Source organism: Globicephala melas, chromosome 2 (assembly GCF_963455315.2).
Source record: "Globicephala melas chromosome 2, mGloMel1.2, whole genome shotgun sequence".
In the NCBI taxonomy this organism is placed as follows: Eukaryota; Metazoa; Chordata; class Mammalia; order Artiodactyla; family Delphinidae; genus Globicephala; species Globicephala melas.
In genome coordinates this window covers 16,255,711-16,274,729 of record NC_083315.2, presented here as the reverse complement: position 1 = coordinate 16,274,729, position 19,019 = coordinate 16,255,711, and the positions used below count along the sequence as shown (strand labels likewise).

Below are 19,019 nucleotides of genomic sequence, written 5' to 3'. Positions count from 1 at the left end.
AAAATTGATAAGCTGGGTTTCATTAAGAAAAATACACACACAACTTCTGCTCTGTGAAAGACACTTAAGAGAGTGATAATACAAGCCACAGGCTGGGAGAAAATATTTACAGAACAGATATTTAAGATCTGTTATCCAAAACATGCAAAGAACTCTTAAACCTTGACAATTAGAAAACAAATAACACAATTACAACGTGGGCAAAGATGTGAACAAATAACCTACCAAAGAAGTCATTTAGATGGCAAATAAGCATATGAAAAGATGTTCAGCATATTCATCATTAAGCAATTGTAAATTAAAACAACAGTGAGATATCACTACATACCTATAGCTAAAATTCAAACACTGAAAACAACAAATGATGTCAGGAATGTGGAGCAATGGGAAACCTGATTCGTAGCTGGTAGGAATGCGAAACACTACAGCCACTTTGAGGACGGTTTGGCAGTTTCTTACAAAGTTAAATTATAGTTTTACCATATGATCCAGCAATTGTGCTCTTAGGTACTTATCTAACAGTGTTGAAAATTTATGTTCCCACAAAAGTTATGCAGTAACCAACAGGTACTAAGTTGTTTGTACACAACTAATTAATAAAGAAACTGTTGGGCTTCTGTTGTGGTTTAGGATCATTATGAAAAAATTACTGAGACCATGCAAAACACCACAAACTTCTGTCTGAATTGTTTACAGAAGACTGTGTAAATACTTATCATAAGAAAGCAAACATGGCTATATTATTATCAAACAAAATAAACATTAGGCAAAAAAAATGTATTTTTAGAGATAAACAGTGTACTTTTACAGAGATAAACAGTGTACTTTTATAGCTCATGTTTACCAGGAAGATATAACAAGTATAAATTTGTACACATTTAATAACATCATTTCCAAATATATAAACCAATCTGGCTAAACTACCCGTAAACACAAAGAAGTCCGTAATCACAGTGGGAAAATTTAACATACATCTCTTAGTAACACAGAATAAACGAAACTTCAATGGAATTGAAAAAGAATTGACTAACACAGTAAATATATTTGATCTAATAGATTTATACAAAAGATATGAGTAAACATTCATAAACCTAAGAGAGAGGGTTTTTTTTCACTTACTTTAATTAAAAATAAATCAATAATATTGAAATTTATCATACTTACTATTTAGTGCTTTCATTGTGACAGCTCTAAGTTTCTTAGTTTGAGATTGGCTTTTTGACAATTCAACTTCATCCTCGGGTAATACGTCTTCTGCTTTCTGAGCTACGAGAAAGATGCTTTTAATCCATTAAATAGAGAACTGGATTTATTGAAAATCCTCTGTAATTCAAACACATGTCAATTATCCAGGAATATTTCTTCTCATGGTTTGAAACAATAAAGTCAAATACCACATTATTGACAGTGAATTACAGAGTGAGTATGAGAAGTGTAGAGACAATGGGAGTACTGTTCAAAAAGAATAGTTTTATAAGGTATTCACATTTTAGGATTAAGTGCAATATTTTCATAACAGATACATGAGTGAGAAAAAAAAGAAATGATAAATAATACATTCAAAATAAATTTAGAAGATTCAAAAGCAGATCAGGTAAGAAAGACAGAAAATACAGGCAATGGTATACTTACCTCCAAAATATCCATGCTTCCAGTAAATACAAATGTATTCAATGCTCCATTTAAAGCACAAAGAGTGTTACATTGGATTAAAAAATAACCAATTATATACAGCTAAGTCATAATAATAGAAAAAGGTTAAAAATAAAGTGACGAAAAAATTATTCTATGCAAGTAGTTACATAAAGAAAGATACCACGCCAACATCAGACAAAACAGACTAAAGGCACAAAAAATTACTACAAAATGTCCATCATAAAGACAGAAATTTCAGTTCACTAAGAATAGATAACAATTTAAAATGTGTATATTTATTATATATATATCTGTATGTAATATATAATCTATATGTAATACAGATTATGTGTCTGTATATTTTTATTTATAATAAAGCTTTAGAAACATAATTAACTTCACCTAATGGAGAATACATACACAAACACGTTGTATATGCTATGTATATGTGTACCTATATGTATATATGATACACTATATAGCATGTATTTCTATGGTCAATTGAATAAATATTAAACAACCAGAGAAATTTAATTAAAAATCATTATATGATATTCTTACTACAAATCCTCACTTTTCTGGCAGTTCCAAGTGTCTTAATTTGAGATGAGTTTTATAAGGTTTAAACTTTTTCTTTACATGAAAGATTTCATCTGATATCCATTTTCTCAGCTACAAGTATAGAGGCTCTTAATCCAATAAAAAGTAAAACAGCTGGATTGTAAAAGCTCTGGATTATTAATGTATACCAAGAACAACTTAGTTTCCATTCAGCTTTACAACAACTTAAGCAAATACACACAATTTAAACAAATGATCAAACTGTCCTCCCCTTGCCCACCCCACCTCCAATCTTCTGGTGCATTTTCAAAATGGACTATGAAATTAAGCATAAAAATCATCAGAGTGCTCTCCTCAAAGTATGTGGAAGACTCTTGTTACTGAATACATACACCTAGAAAGTTGTAATTAGGGACTTCCCTGGTGGTGCAGTGGTTAAGAATCCGCCTGCCAATGCAGGGGTCATGAGTTCGACTCCTGGTCTGGGAAGATCCCACATGCTGCAGAGCAGCTAAGTCCGTGCACCACAACTACTGAGCCTGTGCTCTAGAGCCTGCGAGCCACAACTACTGAGCCCACGTGCCACAACTACTGAAGCCTGCGCACCTAGAGCCCGTGCTCCACAACAAGAGAAGCCACCGCAATGAGACGCCTGTGCACCGCAACAAAGAGTAGCCCCTGCTCACCGCAACTGGAGAAAGCCTGTGTGCAGCAACAAAGACCCAACACAGCCAAAAATAAATAAATAAAACAAATAAATTTATTTAAAAAAAAAGAAAGTTGTAATTAGATTTTACTGTACTAAGGGTATTAATATTTTTAAAATATTAAAACATTTTTAACAACGTATATGATTGATTTAAAAGTTAAACTAATTAGAAAGTAATAATTCAAAAATAAGGAAAGAAAATAGAAAGAAACCTGGATCAGGTAGGAGAAATAGAAAGCACCCAAAAAAGGAAATATTTAAATCTAAATATATTAGTAAGTACAGTAATTATAAGTGGATTACATGTTGTAGTGAGAGACAAAGACAGTCACACTGGATTTATAAGCAATTTAACTATAATTTATTTATGAGAGGTCACTGAATTATAAGAACATAGAAAATTGTAAAGTAAGGAAGTGAAAAAAGATATGCCTGAAAATACTAACCAAAATAAATCTGCAGGAGTTATGTCAATGTCATACAAAATAGGATTTTAGTCAAACGACCTTACTGGAGACAGGCTAAGATGGTACCTTTTATAAAAAGAAAATGTTGAGTCCATAAGGACTATCAAATATTTTTTTTTGTATGCACCTAACAACATAGACAGTATAAGGAAAAAGGACAATACTACAAGAAGAAATAGATAAATCCACAATCATAGTGGGAGAATACATTCACTCCATAATCGACAGAGAAACAAAATGCAAGAAAATCAAGAAATAGGAATTTAAATAACACAGTAAAAATTTGACTTAGATGTCTGTAAGCTCACACATTCATGAATATAATTCTGCTTAAAACAATTAAAATGTAAAATAATTTTATAATACTCATAATTCAGTATTTACAAGTTGAGTCTTTTCTTTCTAGCAGTTCCAAATGTCAGGCAAAAGACTTTCATCTGGTACCTCTTCCATTTTCTGAGCTTCAGGAAGAAAGGCTCATAAAAGCACTAAATAGAGAACCAGATCTGTGGTGGAACCTCTATATTTACAATATATGTTAGTTACCCAACAATATCTTTTCTCATCTTTTAATGATATATACAAATCACTATTTGAAGTGTAAACATCATGTGAACACAACACTTTTCACACATGTATATATAAGCAGTCGTTACTTTTTAGATATACAGAAGCATTAAATGTATTTAATTTAGAAATATTGTTATTATAAACATTATTATACTTAGGTTTTAAATTATTATTTTGTTTTACAGTATTCATATTTTTGAATAAAGTTTAAATTTTTGGTATTAAATATGGCTAATGAAAAATATATATAATGATAAAAAATAGAGTGAAAGAGTGAAAGAAACATCAGATACAAAAAATGGTGGAATACAAAATGGTGGAATTACACTTAAAAATATCAATAATTGGTTTATATATGATTATGAGAGGTAATTAAAAGATCAGGCTGAATTCTAAAATATAGACAATTATAAGTTTCTTACAAAAGATAGAGCAAAATCATAAAGACACAGGAAAATTAAAGTAACACGATAAAAAAAAATGTATCACACAAATACCAACCAGAAGAAAATTTACGGAGCTACCCTGATAGCAGATAAGGTAGTTTTAAAGGAAAATAAACAAATAAAAACTATAAAAATGATGAAGTGGGTCTCTTCATTAGGACAAAATGTTCTGTCCCCCAAGAATGTTATCAATTTAAAATTTATATGCACATAAATAATAGAGTATCATAAGATATAAACCAAAGCTTGCCATGACTAAATAGAAAAATCCACAAAGTGTAAGATTTAACATATCTAATTCAGTGATTATAAAAGAAACAGATAAATCATCAATAAAGATCTAAAGTATGATGGGAATAATTACTAAAGAAGCAAATGGTTGAAGATATATTCATGAACAAAAAAGTGTTCTGAATTTAATTAAAAACAATTTATAAGATTTATGTTTAATTACTTACTATCAAGATTCTCCTGTCTGATAGTTCTAAGGTTCTTAGTTTGAGATTGGTTTCTTGAAAAAAAACCTTTCTTCTCAGGAGGTAGATTTTCAAGTGTTATCGTATCGTTTTTCTCGTTTTGAAGAGGAAATGCTAAGTAGAAAATGATACATGTATAATGGAACTTCTGGATATGCCAAATAATCAAATTTTCTTTCCATAAAGGTGAATTGAGAAAAATCATGTGAATAGTTTTCATGACTGTGTGTGGAAGTAGTCAGTCTTGTTACTTAGTAATTATTGACTGCACAAATACCAACCAAAAGGTATCATTACTTTTGCTTTCGTTCTCTAATTATCTTAGGGTATTCACACTTTAGGTCATTTAGTTTTACTTCTATGAAATATATGCTCAAATACATATTCATGAACCAAAGGAAAAAAAATCTTCTGATGAGTTTAATTTAAAATGATTTAAAGTTTCCTTTTATTATACTTACTATTGCGTCTCTCCTCTCTGGAAGTTATTTGTTTCTTTACTTGCAATTGGGGTTTTGAAACTGAAACTTGTTTCACAAGCACAGGATTTTTATCTGGTACTCCATAATAACCCATATAAAGAGGTGCATTTAGTCCACTAAATGTGCAATCTCTAGATTTCAAATTTATAACAAGTGTACAGTAGCATTTTGTCTCATTTTTATAAAGTCATAAGTCAATAATTATAATGCTAGATCTGTCATAAAACTGGATGATGCTGAAGCTGTCTCATTATTTCATAAATATTCCTAAGCAACAAATACATTTCATATTGGTCTTCAGGTTTCATGGGTTATTTATGCTTTAGTTTAATACATAATAATAGACCAAGCAATGAAAATGCCTATGCAGAAGATCATTCATTAATTGCAAAACACTTACAACCATCTACATGTTCAAGCACAGGACACTGATTGAATAAACTGATATATATACCACAACTATGGTATTGGTATAAGTACTGCTACAATGGTAGATAATTAAATAGATAAGATAGTATATAAACATCTGTACGCAGAGTGAGATATTCCCCTCTGTACTAATACGTCAGATGTTTGCTGGATGACGTTTCATGGGGAAATGAAAGACTAGTTGAAACACTGGTGGAGCTCATGCCCTTTCATGTTTAGACGCATATTATTGCAGTAAGTGAATAAAGGCTTGTTATTTTCAGTTTGGTTCGTTGTCTTTATACACCACCTTCACAACTGGTAGCTCTCTCTCAGTGACAAATGGTGGCAAGCAGGGTGGCCCAATTAAGCACAATGCCTTTCTGGAAAAGTAAAAAGCATGAAAACCCCCCAGGGCATTTTGGGGAGATGCTTGAGAAGACTACAAGGCTTCTTGGGAAGTACCAGCTGGTCATTTGCAGGAGTCTGAGGGTCCTAAAATGCACTCTGCCAGCCACAGCAATGAGTCTCAGGAAGTGCTATGTCAAGAATGCCCTGGGGCACTGCTGGAGAGGGCTAGCAGATTGTTTATGCAAGCTTTTGGGGTTAGAGGGGTAACAGTGGTCCTTCTCTTTAGTCCCAGACTCCCTGCCAAAATGCCTGGTGGGTCAAATTAGGGATCCAACAGAGGGGCTCTGGGAAATCTAGGGAAGCAATTCCCTGGCTACTGCTATTGTCCTCTGATGATAGTACTAAGTACAAGCTAAGCTGCACCCAACCATTGCTGTCAGCTTTTTTTTTTTTTTTTTCGACACGTGGGCCTCTCACTGTTGTGGCCTCTCCCGTTGCAGAGCACAGGCTCCGGATGCGCAGGCTCAGCGGCCATGGCTCATGGGCCCAGCCGCTCCACGGCATGTGGGATCTTCCCGGACCGGGGCACGAACCTGTGTCCCCTGCATTTGCAGGCATACTCTCAACCACTGCGCCACCAGGGAAGCCCTGCTGTCAGCTTTAATGAGGTCCCAGACAACGATGGACAGCCTACAATATAGTAAGTTATTGAGACTCATGATTTAATTAAATATAGAACTCCTTGGGATTGCTTTGCCCAGTGATATAAAGAGATCTTAGAGACCTGGATTGTTCACTTGCATGATGAAGGAGGTAATCTTAAACTTCGTGAGGGACCATGATACTTTGGGTTGTGGTCACTCTAAAACCCCTTTTTAAGTCTGCCCTGACAGCAGAAAGTTTGCTCAAGGAGGAGGAAGAAAGAGGGAAGATGAGAGGCAAATACCAAGACGCTCTCCTTCCTCAGCTGGGAACTGTTCATGCTCTGACAGCTTTCCGCCTGAACCTATCACTAAAATCATGTTTGGACCACCAATGCAGAGTCTAGAGCAGCCCTTTTAATCATGCTACAATAATGAGTAAGAACAGTAGATAAGATTGTTAACCAGCTCACATTTCTAGGTTTATTTGTGCTACTCCTGCTGGTTATCGAACTAAATCAAACTTCTTCATCAGGTCAGGTGACAATGTTCTGCAACAAAATCCAGAACCTAACGGACATATTTTCAGGCACGGAGAAAACAGCTTCTGCCCAAATAGTAAAGACTGACTGACAAAGAGAGCAATAGAAAACGGTAACCATGTGCTCTCCCCTGGATGATGCTTCTAGAGAAGCCCTCTGAGTCTGGTTATTCAAAGAGGAGGTTGATGACCAGATATTAGGCTATAAGGGCCACAAAAGGTAGCACCATTAGGGTCTGCATGTTAACAAGTGCTATGATTAATGAAAGTGTTATCCCCTCAGCTTCTCCCTGTGAATATGGAGATGAATAGGTGAGCCCTTCTAACTTGTACTGCGAACTCTCAACTTTCAACAACAAAGACTGGGTCCCAATATCCCCAGTAGGGACCAGAGGTTGTATCCCAGGGTCAGAGTTCAATGGGGAGGTAGGGAAGAATTATATTTCTGGGCCTTTTGGATACTAGCGCAGAGGCAACTGTGACGCACAAACCCCATCACCAGAATGAGGGGAAAACAAATAATGTCTCTGATTTTGGGTCTGAGGCCACTACCAGTTGGACCCTTACCTAGACCCACTGTGGATGGGTCTCTGTGGCCAACTCCAAACTCCAAATAAAACCTTTTTATGGCATTCACTACTGAATGTATTACCAATAGAGATGTATTGTCTAAGTGAACACCTGCTCACATTTGCCCACAAGCCCCGAAGAAAACTGCTCCAGTTAACACCATTTTAGTGCGGTACATGGAAGACCACAAACCTCCCTGACTAGCAGCCCCTAGTGCTGTTGTTTCTCAAAAATAGTAGCAACTGCCTAGAGTGAAAAAGAAAAAAGCAATGCCTTCATTGCTGAGTTTAAGAACAACAAAGTTCTTCATGAGACTAATTCTCCACTCAATAGCCCTATCTCACCTGTGCACATGGCCCTAGGAGCATGGAGTCTCAAGGGATTATCGGCAGCTCAACACTGTAGCAAAACTCTAAGCACTGGCAGTACCTGACTTTGAAACTGTCACAGAGGCTACTGCCCACCAAGATAAAGAAACTTGGTGTACAACAAATGACATCACTGTCCACGTGGATAATCCAGGATCAGTTTAATTTTACGTGGAATGGGGTGCAATATACGACTAATGTCCTTCCACAAGTCTACCTAAATTCCCCTACTATTTGTCATCAGATACAATAAGACCTAGAAAAAGTCTGGCTACTGGAAGGAACACTAAACCGAAGATGTCTTCCTGGTGGTCCCAGACAAGGTCATTACCCAATAAGGACTGGTCACTCTGCAGACTCACATGAGGCAACATGACTGAGCCATTAACACAAGGTACCAGGATCTATCATCCAAGTGAAATTCCTAGGCATGATCTGGAAAGGGTGACAACATCCTATTCCAGAGGAGATGACTGCCAATATTTGATCCTCTCAACTCCCCCAAATAAAAAAGAGATCCAGCAATTGGTCATACTTTTCTGGTACTGGCACTTTCCACGCAGGGAACTTGATGGTACCTATCTATGAGGTTACCAAGAAGACCTCGCCCTGTGTGGGGCCGGATTAACAGAATACACTGGTGCGGGTATGGGGAGTCTCTAGCAAGCCTCCCAGGCTGCCCTTCCCCTAAGCCTCTCTGATTCCTATTTGCTGTTTTAGTTACAGATCTCAAAAACTTCTCGGTTTGTCAATTGGCACCTATGGCAGAATGGCCCTGATACTGGTCAGAAGTGCCCACTGGGCATAACTTCCCGGAACCTGTAATCTCCCAGAATCATCTAAAAGGTACACACACTTTGAGATACTATTGGACAGTTATTGGTCCTTGGTGGATACTGAGTGCACGTCCTATGGCTGTTAAATAATCTTATGACTAGAAATTCCAATCTGAAGGTATTAACACTTTTGATTTTGTTCTCCAGTTAACTTAGGGTATTCACAGTTTAGGTCATTTATTTTTACTTCTATAAAATATACACTTAAATACATATTCATGAACCAAAGAAAAAAGATCTTCTGATGAGTTTAAAATAATTTAGAGTTACCCATAATTATTATACTTACTTTGACTCATCTCCTTTCTGTAAGGTATTTGTTTCTCTACTTGCATTTGGGGTTTTGACACTGAATCTTGATTTACAAGCGTAAGATTTTCACCCAGTACTCCAATATGACCTACATAAAGAGATCCATTTAGTCCACTAAATGGGAAAACAGATCCATTGTGAAATCTCTAGATTTCAAATTTATAACAAGTGTACAGTAGCATTTTCTCTCATTTTTAAAGTTATCAATGAACTGCCATAATGTTAGGTCTTACATGAAAATAAGAAAAGTTTTAATGGGTGCTACTGAAACTGTCTCGTTATTTCATAGATATCTTGAGGAATCAAATATATTTCATACTAATCTCTACTTTTGGGGTACGTATACATTACATAAATACACAATAGTAGATGAAACAATAAAAATACATATGTACAAGGTTATTCATTACAGTATTATTTGTAATTGCAAAATATTTTAAACCACCTAAATGTTCAAGAATAGGATATTGGTTGAATAAACCAAGGTGTATATTATGGTGTATATATATAAACCAAGGTGTAAATTATGGTATAGTATAAACTATGGTATATAATGTACTATTTTACATATTTATGTAAAAATTTTTAAAAGATTTTTATAAACTACATGGAGGAATTTCTAGGAGGTAATGTTAAGTGGAAAAAATTTTTTAAAGGTTATCTAGTATACTAACTTTTGGCTCAGAAAGCAGTAATCGGAAGAAATGAGAAATAGATACTAACTTTACAAGATGAAGCACAGAAAAGATAAGCAAAAAAATCATGTAGTTGGTTACCTGCCAGAAGACAGGGTGGGAGAAAGGACTGGGGAATGCATGGGAAGGACTGGGGAAGAAATGACGCTCTTAAGTATACCTTTGGTATAATATTTACTTCTGGAAGTAGGTCAATGTTCCATACATTCCAAAAATAAAACTAAATCAACAAGGATAAGAAGAAGAAACGAAAAAACATAATGAAATGAACCTACTGAAGGGTTAAAAAAATGATTCAAATTAGTCATAAATAGTGTTTGAAACATACCCTCAGACTTGGGCAAGAGTATGGGGTACAGACAGAAAGCAAATCACTAAATCTTCCTAGTAGGCTTTTTTTTTAGTGGTATGTGCTAAGTAATTCTGTAACAAGGGTTGAAGCATTGTAGAGTTAAGCAAATACATAACTCTGCTGATGTTTTAAGAGTCAGGATTAACACCCTGGAAGAAAGGACATACACATATGAAACGGAGGAAGGCAAGAAGGAGACCTGAGGGACTAGAACTGAAGGTGTCTGGGAGTCCTCATGATTTCTAAAATATATGTGCACATAACATATGCATATATGTGTGCACGTGCACATGTATGTATGAATATATGTACATGTGTGTCAAAACTAAGGAGTGTGGATCCAAGTGAAAATCCTATGTGTCATCTTACCTGGCAGTTACCATGGGAGAAAGCTTCCTACCCACACTAGACCGACTGCACAGCCAGTATATTCATGGGTTCAGGCCCCTCCAGGCCAACCACAGTCTTACACAGCCCCAGTTAAGGGCTCAAATGATGCACTGTTCTGTTCAGGTGACTCTGCTTTGACAACCTCACTGGGGAGGCTTGAAGACGATTTTCTCCTATCTGACTCAGTTTTCGCTACTTTTCCATTCCTAGGCCTTCCTGCATTCCCCACCTCCTGGGCTCCTGGGTCCATAAAATGGCAAGAGCCTTTAGTTTAGGGCTCCTTTGGCAATGAGACAATCCCCCAACCATTTCTGATAAAACATCTCTTACCTGGGGCCTTCAGTGGGGAAAAATGGAATAATAAAGCTGGGACCTTTCCTGTTTAGACTCATACTTATGCTATCACAGTAATCGAATAAAGGTTTAATTGTTATTTTCAGTTTGGCTTGTTATAATTGACCAACTCAACAACTGGCAGTGCTTTCTCTGACAAATTGGTGCAGTGAGCAGGATGGATAGTACAGGCACACCTTGGAGATGTCACGGGTTCAGTTCCAGACCCCCGCAACAAAGTGAATATTTCAGTAAAGCGAGTCATATGAATTTTTTGGTTTCCCAGTGCACATATAAAAGCTATGTTTACACGATACAGTAGTCTATTAATTGTGCAATAGCATTATGTCTATAAAAATCAATGTACGTATCTTATTTTAAAAATACTTTATTGCTACAAAATGCTAGCCATCATCTGAGCCTTCAGCTAGTCCTAATCTTTTTGCCACTGAAGGGTCTTGCCTCGATGTTGATGGCTGGTGGCTGATCAGGGTGGTGGTTGCTGAAGGCTGGGGTGGCTGTGGCGATTTCTTAAAATAAGACCACAGTGAAGTTTGGCTCATTGGTTGACTCTTCTTTTCATGAATGATTTCTCTGTAGCATGCAATGCTGTTTCACAGCATGCAGAACTTCTTTCAAAATGAGAGTCAATCCTCTCAAAACTTGCTGCTGCTTTATCAACTAAGTGCATATAATATTCTAAATCCCTTGTTGTCATTCCAGCAATCTTCACATCATCTTCACCAGGAGTAGATTCCATCTCAAGAAACCACTTTCTTTGCTCAACCATAAGAAGCAACTCTTCATTCATTAAAATCTTCTCATGAGATTTTAGCAATTCAGTTGCATCTTCAGTCTCTACTTCTAATTCTAGTTTTCTTGCTATTTCCACCACATCTGTAGTTGCTTCCTCCACTGAAGTCTTGAATTCTTCAAAGTCATCCATGAGGGCTGGAATCAACTCCTTCCAAACTTCCCTTAATGTTGACATTTTGACCTCTTCCCAAGAATCATGAATGTTCTTAATGGCATCTAGAGTGGTGAATCCTTTCCAGAAGGTTTTCAATTTACTTTGCCCAGATCCATCAGAGGAATCATTATCTATGGCAGCTATAGCTTTACAAAATGTATTTCTTAAATAATAAGACTTGAAAATTGAAATTACTCCTTCATCCATGGGCTGCAGAATGGATGTTGTGTTAGCAGGCATGAAAACATTAATCCTGTTGTACAGCTCCAGAAGAGTTCTTGGGTGACCAGGTGCATTATCAGTGAGCAGTAATATTTTGAAATTTTCTGAGCAGTAGGTCTCAACAGTGGGCTTAAAATATGTAGTAAACCATTTTGCAAACACATGTGCTATTATCTGGACTTTGTTGTCCATTTACAGATCACAGGCAGAGTAGATTTAGCATAATTCTTAAGGGCCTTAGGATTTTCAGAATGATAAATGAGCATTGGCTTCAACTTCAAGTTACCAGCTGCATTAGTCCCTAACAAGAGTCAGCCTGTACTTTGAAGTTTTGAAGCCAGGCATTGACTTCTCCTCTCTAACTCTGAAAGTCCTAGATGGCATCTTCTTCCAATAGGGGGCTGTTTCATCTACATTGAAAATCTGATGTTTAGTGTAGCCACCTTCATTAATTATCTTAGCTAGGTCTCCTGGGTAACTTGCTGCAGCTTCTACGTAAGCACTTGCTGATTCCCCTTGCACTTTTGTGTTATGGAGATGGCTTCTTTCCTTAAACATCATGAGACAACTTCTGCTAGCTTCAAACTTTTCTTCTGCAGCTTCCTCACCTCTCTTGGCCTTCATAGAATTGAAGAGAGTTAGGGCCTTGCTCTGGATTAGGCTTTCGCTTAAGCAAATGTTGTGGCTGGTTTCACATCTTCTGTCCAGACCACTGAAATTTTATCCGTATCAGCAATAGGCTGTCTCGCTTTCCTATTATTTGTGTGTTCACTAGAGTAGCAATTTTAGTTTCCTTCAAGAACTTTTCCTTTGCATTCACAACTTGGCTATAGTTTGGAGCAAGAGGACTAGCTTTTGGCCTTTCTCGGCTTTCGACATGCCCTCCTCACTTAGCTTAATCATTTCTAGCTTTTGATTTAAACTAACGCGCAACTCCTCCCTTCAGTTGAACATACAGAGGCCATTGTAGGGTTATTAATTGGCCTAATTTCAATATTGTTCTGTCTGAGGAAACAGGGAGGCTAGAGGAGAGGAAGAGAGCCGGTAGAGCAGTCAGAACACACATAACATTTATCAATTAAGTTTACCATCTATATGCGTGTGGTTTGTGGTGTCCCAAAACAACTACAATAATAACATCAAAGCTCACTGATCACAGATCACCATAACAAATATAATAATAATGAAAAAAGTTTGAATATTGTAAGAATTACCAAAATGTGACACAGAGACATGAGGTGAGCAAATGCTTTTGGAAAAATGGCACCGATAGACTTGCTTGATGCAAGGTTGCCACAATCCTTCAATTTGTAAAAAATGCAGTATCTGCAAAATGCAATAAAATGAGGTATGCCTGTAAAGCACAGTGCCTTTCTAGGAAAGCAAAACTCTGAAGATCCCATGGGGCACTTTTGAGAGGTGATACAGAGGTCCATCAGACACTCTCAAGTGATACTAATGGATCACATGCAAGAGCCTGAGAGTTCCATGGGTGCTTCATCAGCCATGCTCATGTGTCTCAAAAAGGACTAGTGGACCCTGGGGTTTCTTTGGGGAGTGCTAGTGACTTTTTACATAAGCTTTTCAGGTATAAGGGGGAACAGCGGTCCTTCCCTTTAGTTTCCACCCCCTTGCCCAAACTTGACTCAACTCCATGAGTCAAATTACAGATCCAAAAGAGACACTCATAGGAAAGCTAGGGAAGCAATTCTCTAGCTACTGATGGGAACAAAATTCCTTCCTCTAGTGATGGGAACAAAATTTGTCAGAGACCCTGAATTGCATCCCAATACTACTGTTAACTGTAAACATGTCCCTGGCACCAAAAGACAGCCTAAAACAAAGTGACTTTTTGTTGGGACTTATGCCTAAAATGTAAAATAATGAAGAGCCTTTTGGGATTACTTCACCCCAGCAATCTGAAGCTCTCAGAGACTTGGGTAGTTTGCCTCCAAGATGGAGGAGGTAATCTTGTTTTACTTACTAAGAGAATGGTACCTCTGGTATGTGACCCCCACTTTCAGAGTACAAAACAGCAGCTACTTTGCCTAAAGAAGAAGATGGCACTGGGATGAAAGGAGACAAGCACTCAAGATCATTTGGGCTCTGAGAGATTTGACCCCATGCACCATGAGTTCCTTGCCACTAAACAGCAAGGAACTCATGGTTCCATGGTTGAATTATACTTCCAGTGGATATAGTTTCCTTGTGAGCCACCCTAGTGGTGTCTTAGATGTACAAATGTGGGGTAAGAACAATAGATGATGAGACTGTCAACAAGACTCAGATTTCCAGGTTTGTTCACGTTAACTTCTTCTGGTTACTGAGCTCAATTAAACCTCCTCACAAGGCCACATTGATCATTCTGTAACAGTCCAGATCTTCACTGACAAATCACTGAGTTAAAAAAATGTGGCTACTGCCCAGAAGGCAAAGACCAACCAGTAGAAAGAGCAATGTAAAAATGGTAAGCCTGTTGCCCCTCTTAGACCATTTGGGCTAGATCCTTCCCAAAGAGATCTCTGGATCCAGGTTACTCAACAAAAGCTTCCCAAAGAGGAGACTGATGGACTTTCCCACCAAGAACTTATGGTCATAGAGTGAGTGGGCCATGGGATCCACTAGGCTGCTCCACTAGAGTCTGCAAGGTCATGGCCTTACGATTAATACAAGTGCTATTCCCTCTGCTCCTCCCAGTGAACCTGGGGGTAGGGGTGGGGAATTAAAATCCACTATTAACTTTTAACCAAGTTTTTCAGCTTTTAAAAATAAATAAGACTAGTGGCTGGGCCAAGGTTTCTATGTCTCTAGTGGGGAACAATGGTCCTATATCAGGTTAAGAGTTCAATGGGGAGCTAGGGGAGAACCGCATTTATTGGGTCTCCTGGATACTGGTGCATAGTTAACTGTGCCCTCCACAATCTCTGACACTACAATGAGGGGGTTATAGGTTAAATTGTTCCCACTTCCCCTCTACCAAGAGGGAATTCTTATCCCACGGTACCTTAGAATGTGACCTTATTTAGAAATAAGGTCTTTACAGAGGTAATCAAGTTAACATGAGGTTATTAGAGTGGGTTCTAGTCCTTATAAAAATGGGAAATCTGAGCACAGAGACAGACAAACATATGGGGAGAGCACCTTGTGAAGATGAAGGCATAGATCAGGGTGATGAATCTACAAGCCAAGGAATGTCAAATGTTGCCAGAAAACCACCAGAAGGTAGGACAGAGGCAAAAAAGTTTTTTTGCTCGAGTCCTCAGAAGAAAACAACCCTACCAATATCTAATCCCACACTTCTACCATCCTGATTGTAGGACAATATTTTTTTAAGCCATTCAGTTTGCGGTCCTTTGTTATAGCAGTCCAAGCAAACTCATATAGATTTCTGGTACTGGGAAGTGGGCTACTGCTGTAAAAAAAAAAACTTTAAAATGTTGAAGCCAAAGAACACCAAATATTGCCAGCAAACCACCAAAAGCTAGAACAGAAGTATTGAACAGATTATCAATAACAATCCCTCAGAATCCCTGCTGACACCCTGATATCAGACTTCTAGCCTCCAGAACTCTGAGACAATAAATTTCTGTGTTTTAAGTCAATGAGTTTGTGGTACTTTGTTACAGCAGTGCTAGGAATCTAATACAAAGAAGAAACAAACAATGCTCTCTGGTTTTGAGTCTCAGTCCAATATCATCAGAACCTTTACCAGATACAACTATAAGTGGGCCCCACTGGAGCATTACAATTGTTATGACCACCATTGTAATGGCTCCCACTATTGAATATATATTGGTACAGATGTACTGTCTAAGTGTATCCCTGCTTGAATTCACTCCAAAGTCCTGAAGGTAGTTGCTGCAGTTAGGGACATTTTATGGCATGTGGGGACCATAAACCTACCCTCCTAACACTGTGCAGTTCTACTGTTTACCAGTAAGGTATCAATGGACTAGCAGAGAAAAGATATAGCTATCCTAATTGCTGAGCTTAATGGAGCCACAGTTTTCTGAGACTAATTCTCCACTCAGTAGCCCTGTTTGACCTGTGCACCTGGCCTCAGTCGCGTAGAGACTCAACTGATCGTGGCTCAATGCTGTAGTGCAGCCCTGGGCACTGGCACTAACTGACTTTGGGACTGTCACAGAGGCTACTACCCAAGATGAAGAAGTTTGGTGTACTACATCTCAAACTCTCTCTTCAGTATCACTGTCCACACAGATGATCAGAATAGGTATAGATATAGGTATAGGTATACATATAAAAACTGGGGAGAGTCTGACTCCAGGCCAAAATTCTATGTGTGATCTTTCAGGCTCAACCATGCACAATTACAGAGGCCTTATCTGGCAGCTGTCATTGGGAAAAACTTCACACCCCATACTATATTTGAGGCACAGCCAGTGCACTGCAGGCGTTGGAGGTAGTTGCAGTCATGGACTAAGATCCATCCGGACTGGCATATCTGCATTCTAGCTCAAGTGTATCCATTGGGAAAACTCCTTATGAGGCAGAGGAGACCTCAGGTGAGGCATTATACTGTTCAGAACTTCTGCCTAGACCATCTTACTGGGTGGCCTTAAAAACTCTTTTTCCATTCTGGTTCAACACTTTTCCATTCTAAGCCCTCTCTCCTCTACTTCCTCGTGGCACTTGGGTCCATAAAACATCAGAGGCTTTTGGGAGGACTTAGTCCACAGTAAGATGTTCCTCTCATCTGCTCTGATGCACATGACCCACCTCTGGGCCATTCTGTGGGGCAAATAAAACATTGGTGGAGCTAGGGCCCTTTCTTGTTTAGGCTCTTGCTTATACTATCTCAGTAAATAAATAAATACTTAATTGTTACTTTCAGTTAGTCTTAATTTACCAATTAAAAACTGGCAGCTCACTTTTTGACAAACTGACACACTGAGCAGGCGGTCGATGAAACACAATGCTCTTCTAGAAAAGCAAAATACTGAAACTTCTACTGGGCAACTTTGGGAGATATGAAAAAAGTCTTTGGGGGTGCTCTGACATAGTACTAGTGGATTGTTTGCGTGAGTCCAGCAGGGCTCGTTATCAGCTATGCCAGTGATTCTCAGACAGTGACAGTGGATGCCACAAAACACTCTTGGAGAGTGCTAATGGATTGTTTACATAAGATTTTCAGTTCTCAGGGGAATGGTCCTTCCCTTGAGCTCCCAACTCCCTGGCTGAGTTCCCACAGTAAGTCCAATTAGAGAACCAACAGAGGGACTCTAAAAAAGCTAGGGAAGCAATTCTCTAGATGCTGATTATTGTTCTCTGATGATGGATCCAACAATCAGAGACTCTGTGAGTTGAACTGTATCCAATGACTACTGTTATCTCCAAGCACATTCTTGGTGCCAAAACAGAGCCCAGAACACAGCAGTTATTAAAGCTTGTCCCTTTAATTAAAAATAATGTAGAGCCCTTTGGAATCACTTTATCCAGTGACCTGAAGAGGCCTTAGAGCCTTGGGTAGTTTGATTCCTTAATGAAGGATGTAATCTTATTAAACTTAGCAAGAATGGTGCCTGGTGGTATCCATCAATACAGATCCTTCCCACTTTTACTCAGACCTCTAAGCTTTCATAAATAAACGTGACTAGAGGTTAGACAAGGTCTCTATGTCGCCAGTGGGGAACTGAGGACATATGCTAAGGTCAGAGTTCAAACTGTGGAGGGGAAATACTGCATTTCTTGGGCCTTTTGGATACTGGTGAATAAATTTCTGGGATTTCGACAGTCCCTTATAAAAGGATGAGGAGGAAACAGATAATTCTCTGTAGTTTTAGTCCACCCACCACTAGGACTCTTTTCCAAACCCAACTATGAGTGAATACCCTTTGGACCACTACAAACCTCCATTATTGTGGTTTCTACCACCGAATATGTTATTGGTAGAAATGTACTTTTTATATCAAACAGCACTAACCACCCCCCACCAAGATAAGATTTACAGTTAGGGTATTTTAGTGGGGTATGTGAAAGATTATGATCTACCAAACTACTGGCAACTAGCACCTCTGTCTACCAAAAACAAAGTCACAGGCCTTGGTAATAAAAAGGGGCAACTGTCTTCATTGTTGAGCTTTCAAAGGCCAACAAATATCTGTAAACTATTTCTCCATTCAGTAACTCCACCTGGACTGTGTGCAAGACCTTTGGTGCCCAGACTCTAAATTGATTAGGGTTACACAAAGCGTTAGAGCTACCTATGGCACCAGTGGTACCTGACATTGTGACAGTTATAGAGGTTATATCATCCAAGATAAAGAATCTTGGTGTCCTGTGGTTGACATCACAAACGCCCTTCTCAGCATCCCTCTCCATATGCATGTTCAGAATTAGTTTGTTGTACGCAATATGGGTTGTATTACACCACTAATGTCCTTCCATGAGACTCCCTAAATTCTCTACCTGTAATAATGCATAGGTAAAGACTTGGAAAAAGTCCTGCTCCTTGAGGGAGCACTAACCTTCCACTCTATTGATGAAATCATCCTAGTGGGCTCAGACAAGGGCACTACCCAAAAAGAACTGGATGTCCTGTTCACCTACAAGTATCATGTAGCTAGGCTGTTATTAACAAGGTACATGGACCTAAAAATGAAGTAAAATTCCTGGGCATGATCTGTAAGGGGCATAATCCAGGGAAGATGACTGTCATGCTTT

At 38.1% G+C, this 19,019-nt stretch overlaps 1 protein-coding gene across 4 annotated transcripts in view; it reads right to left on the bottom strand.

Moving 5' to 3' along the window:
• Positions 1–19,019, bottom strand: part of CCDC7 (coiled-coil domain containing 7) — a 328,048-nt gene that overhangs the window by 134,891 nt on the left and 174,138 nt on the right. For 3 of the 4 annotated variants that reach the window (XM_060293096.1, XM_060293098.2, XM_060293097.2), the window contains exons 27-29: positions 9,351–9,461; positions 4,847–4,978; positions 1,165–1,266 (exon numbers count right to left, since the gene is read on the bottom strand). In XM_060293096.1, coding sequence (XP_060149079.1) covers positions 1,165–1,266; positions 4,847–4,978; positions 9,351–9,461 — 345 coding nt within the window. Of the gene's footprint in view, positions 1–1,164; positions 3,861–4,846; positions 4,979–9,350; positions 9,462–19,019 lie in introns of those variants that run through there. The other variant, XM_060293099.1, reaches the window with a different exon arrangement.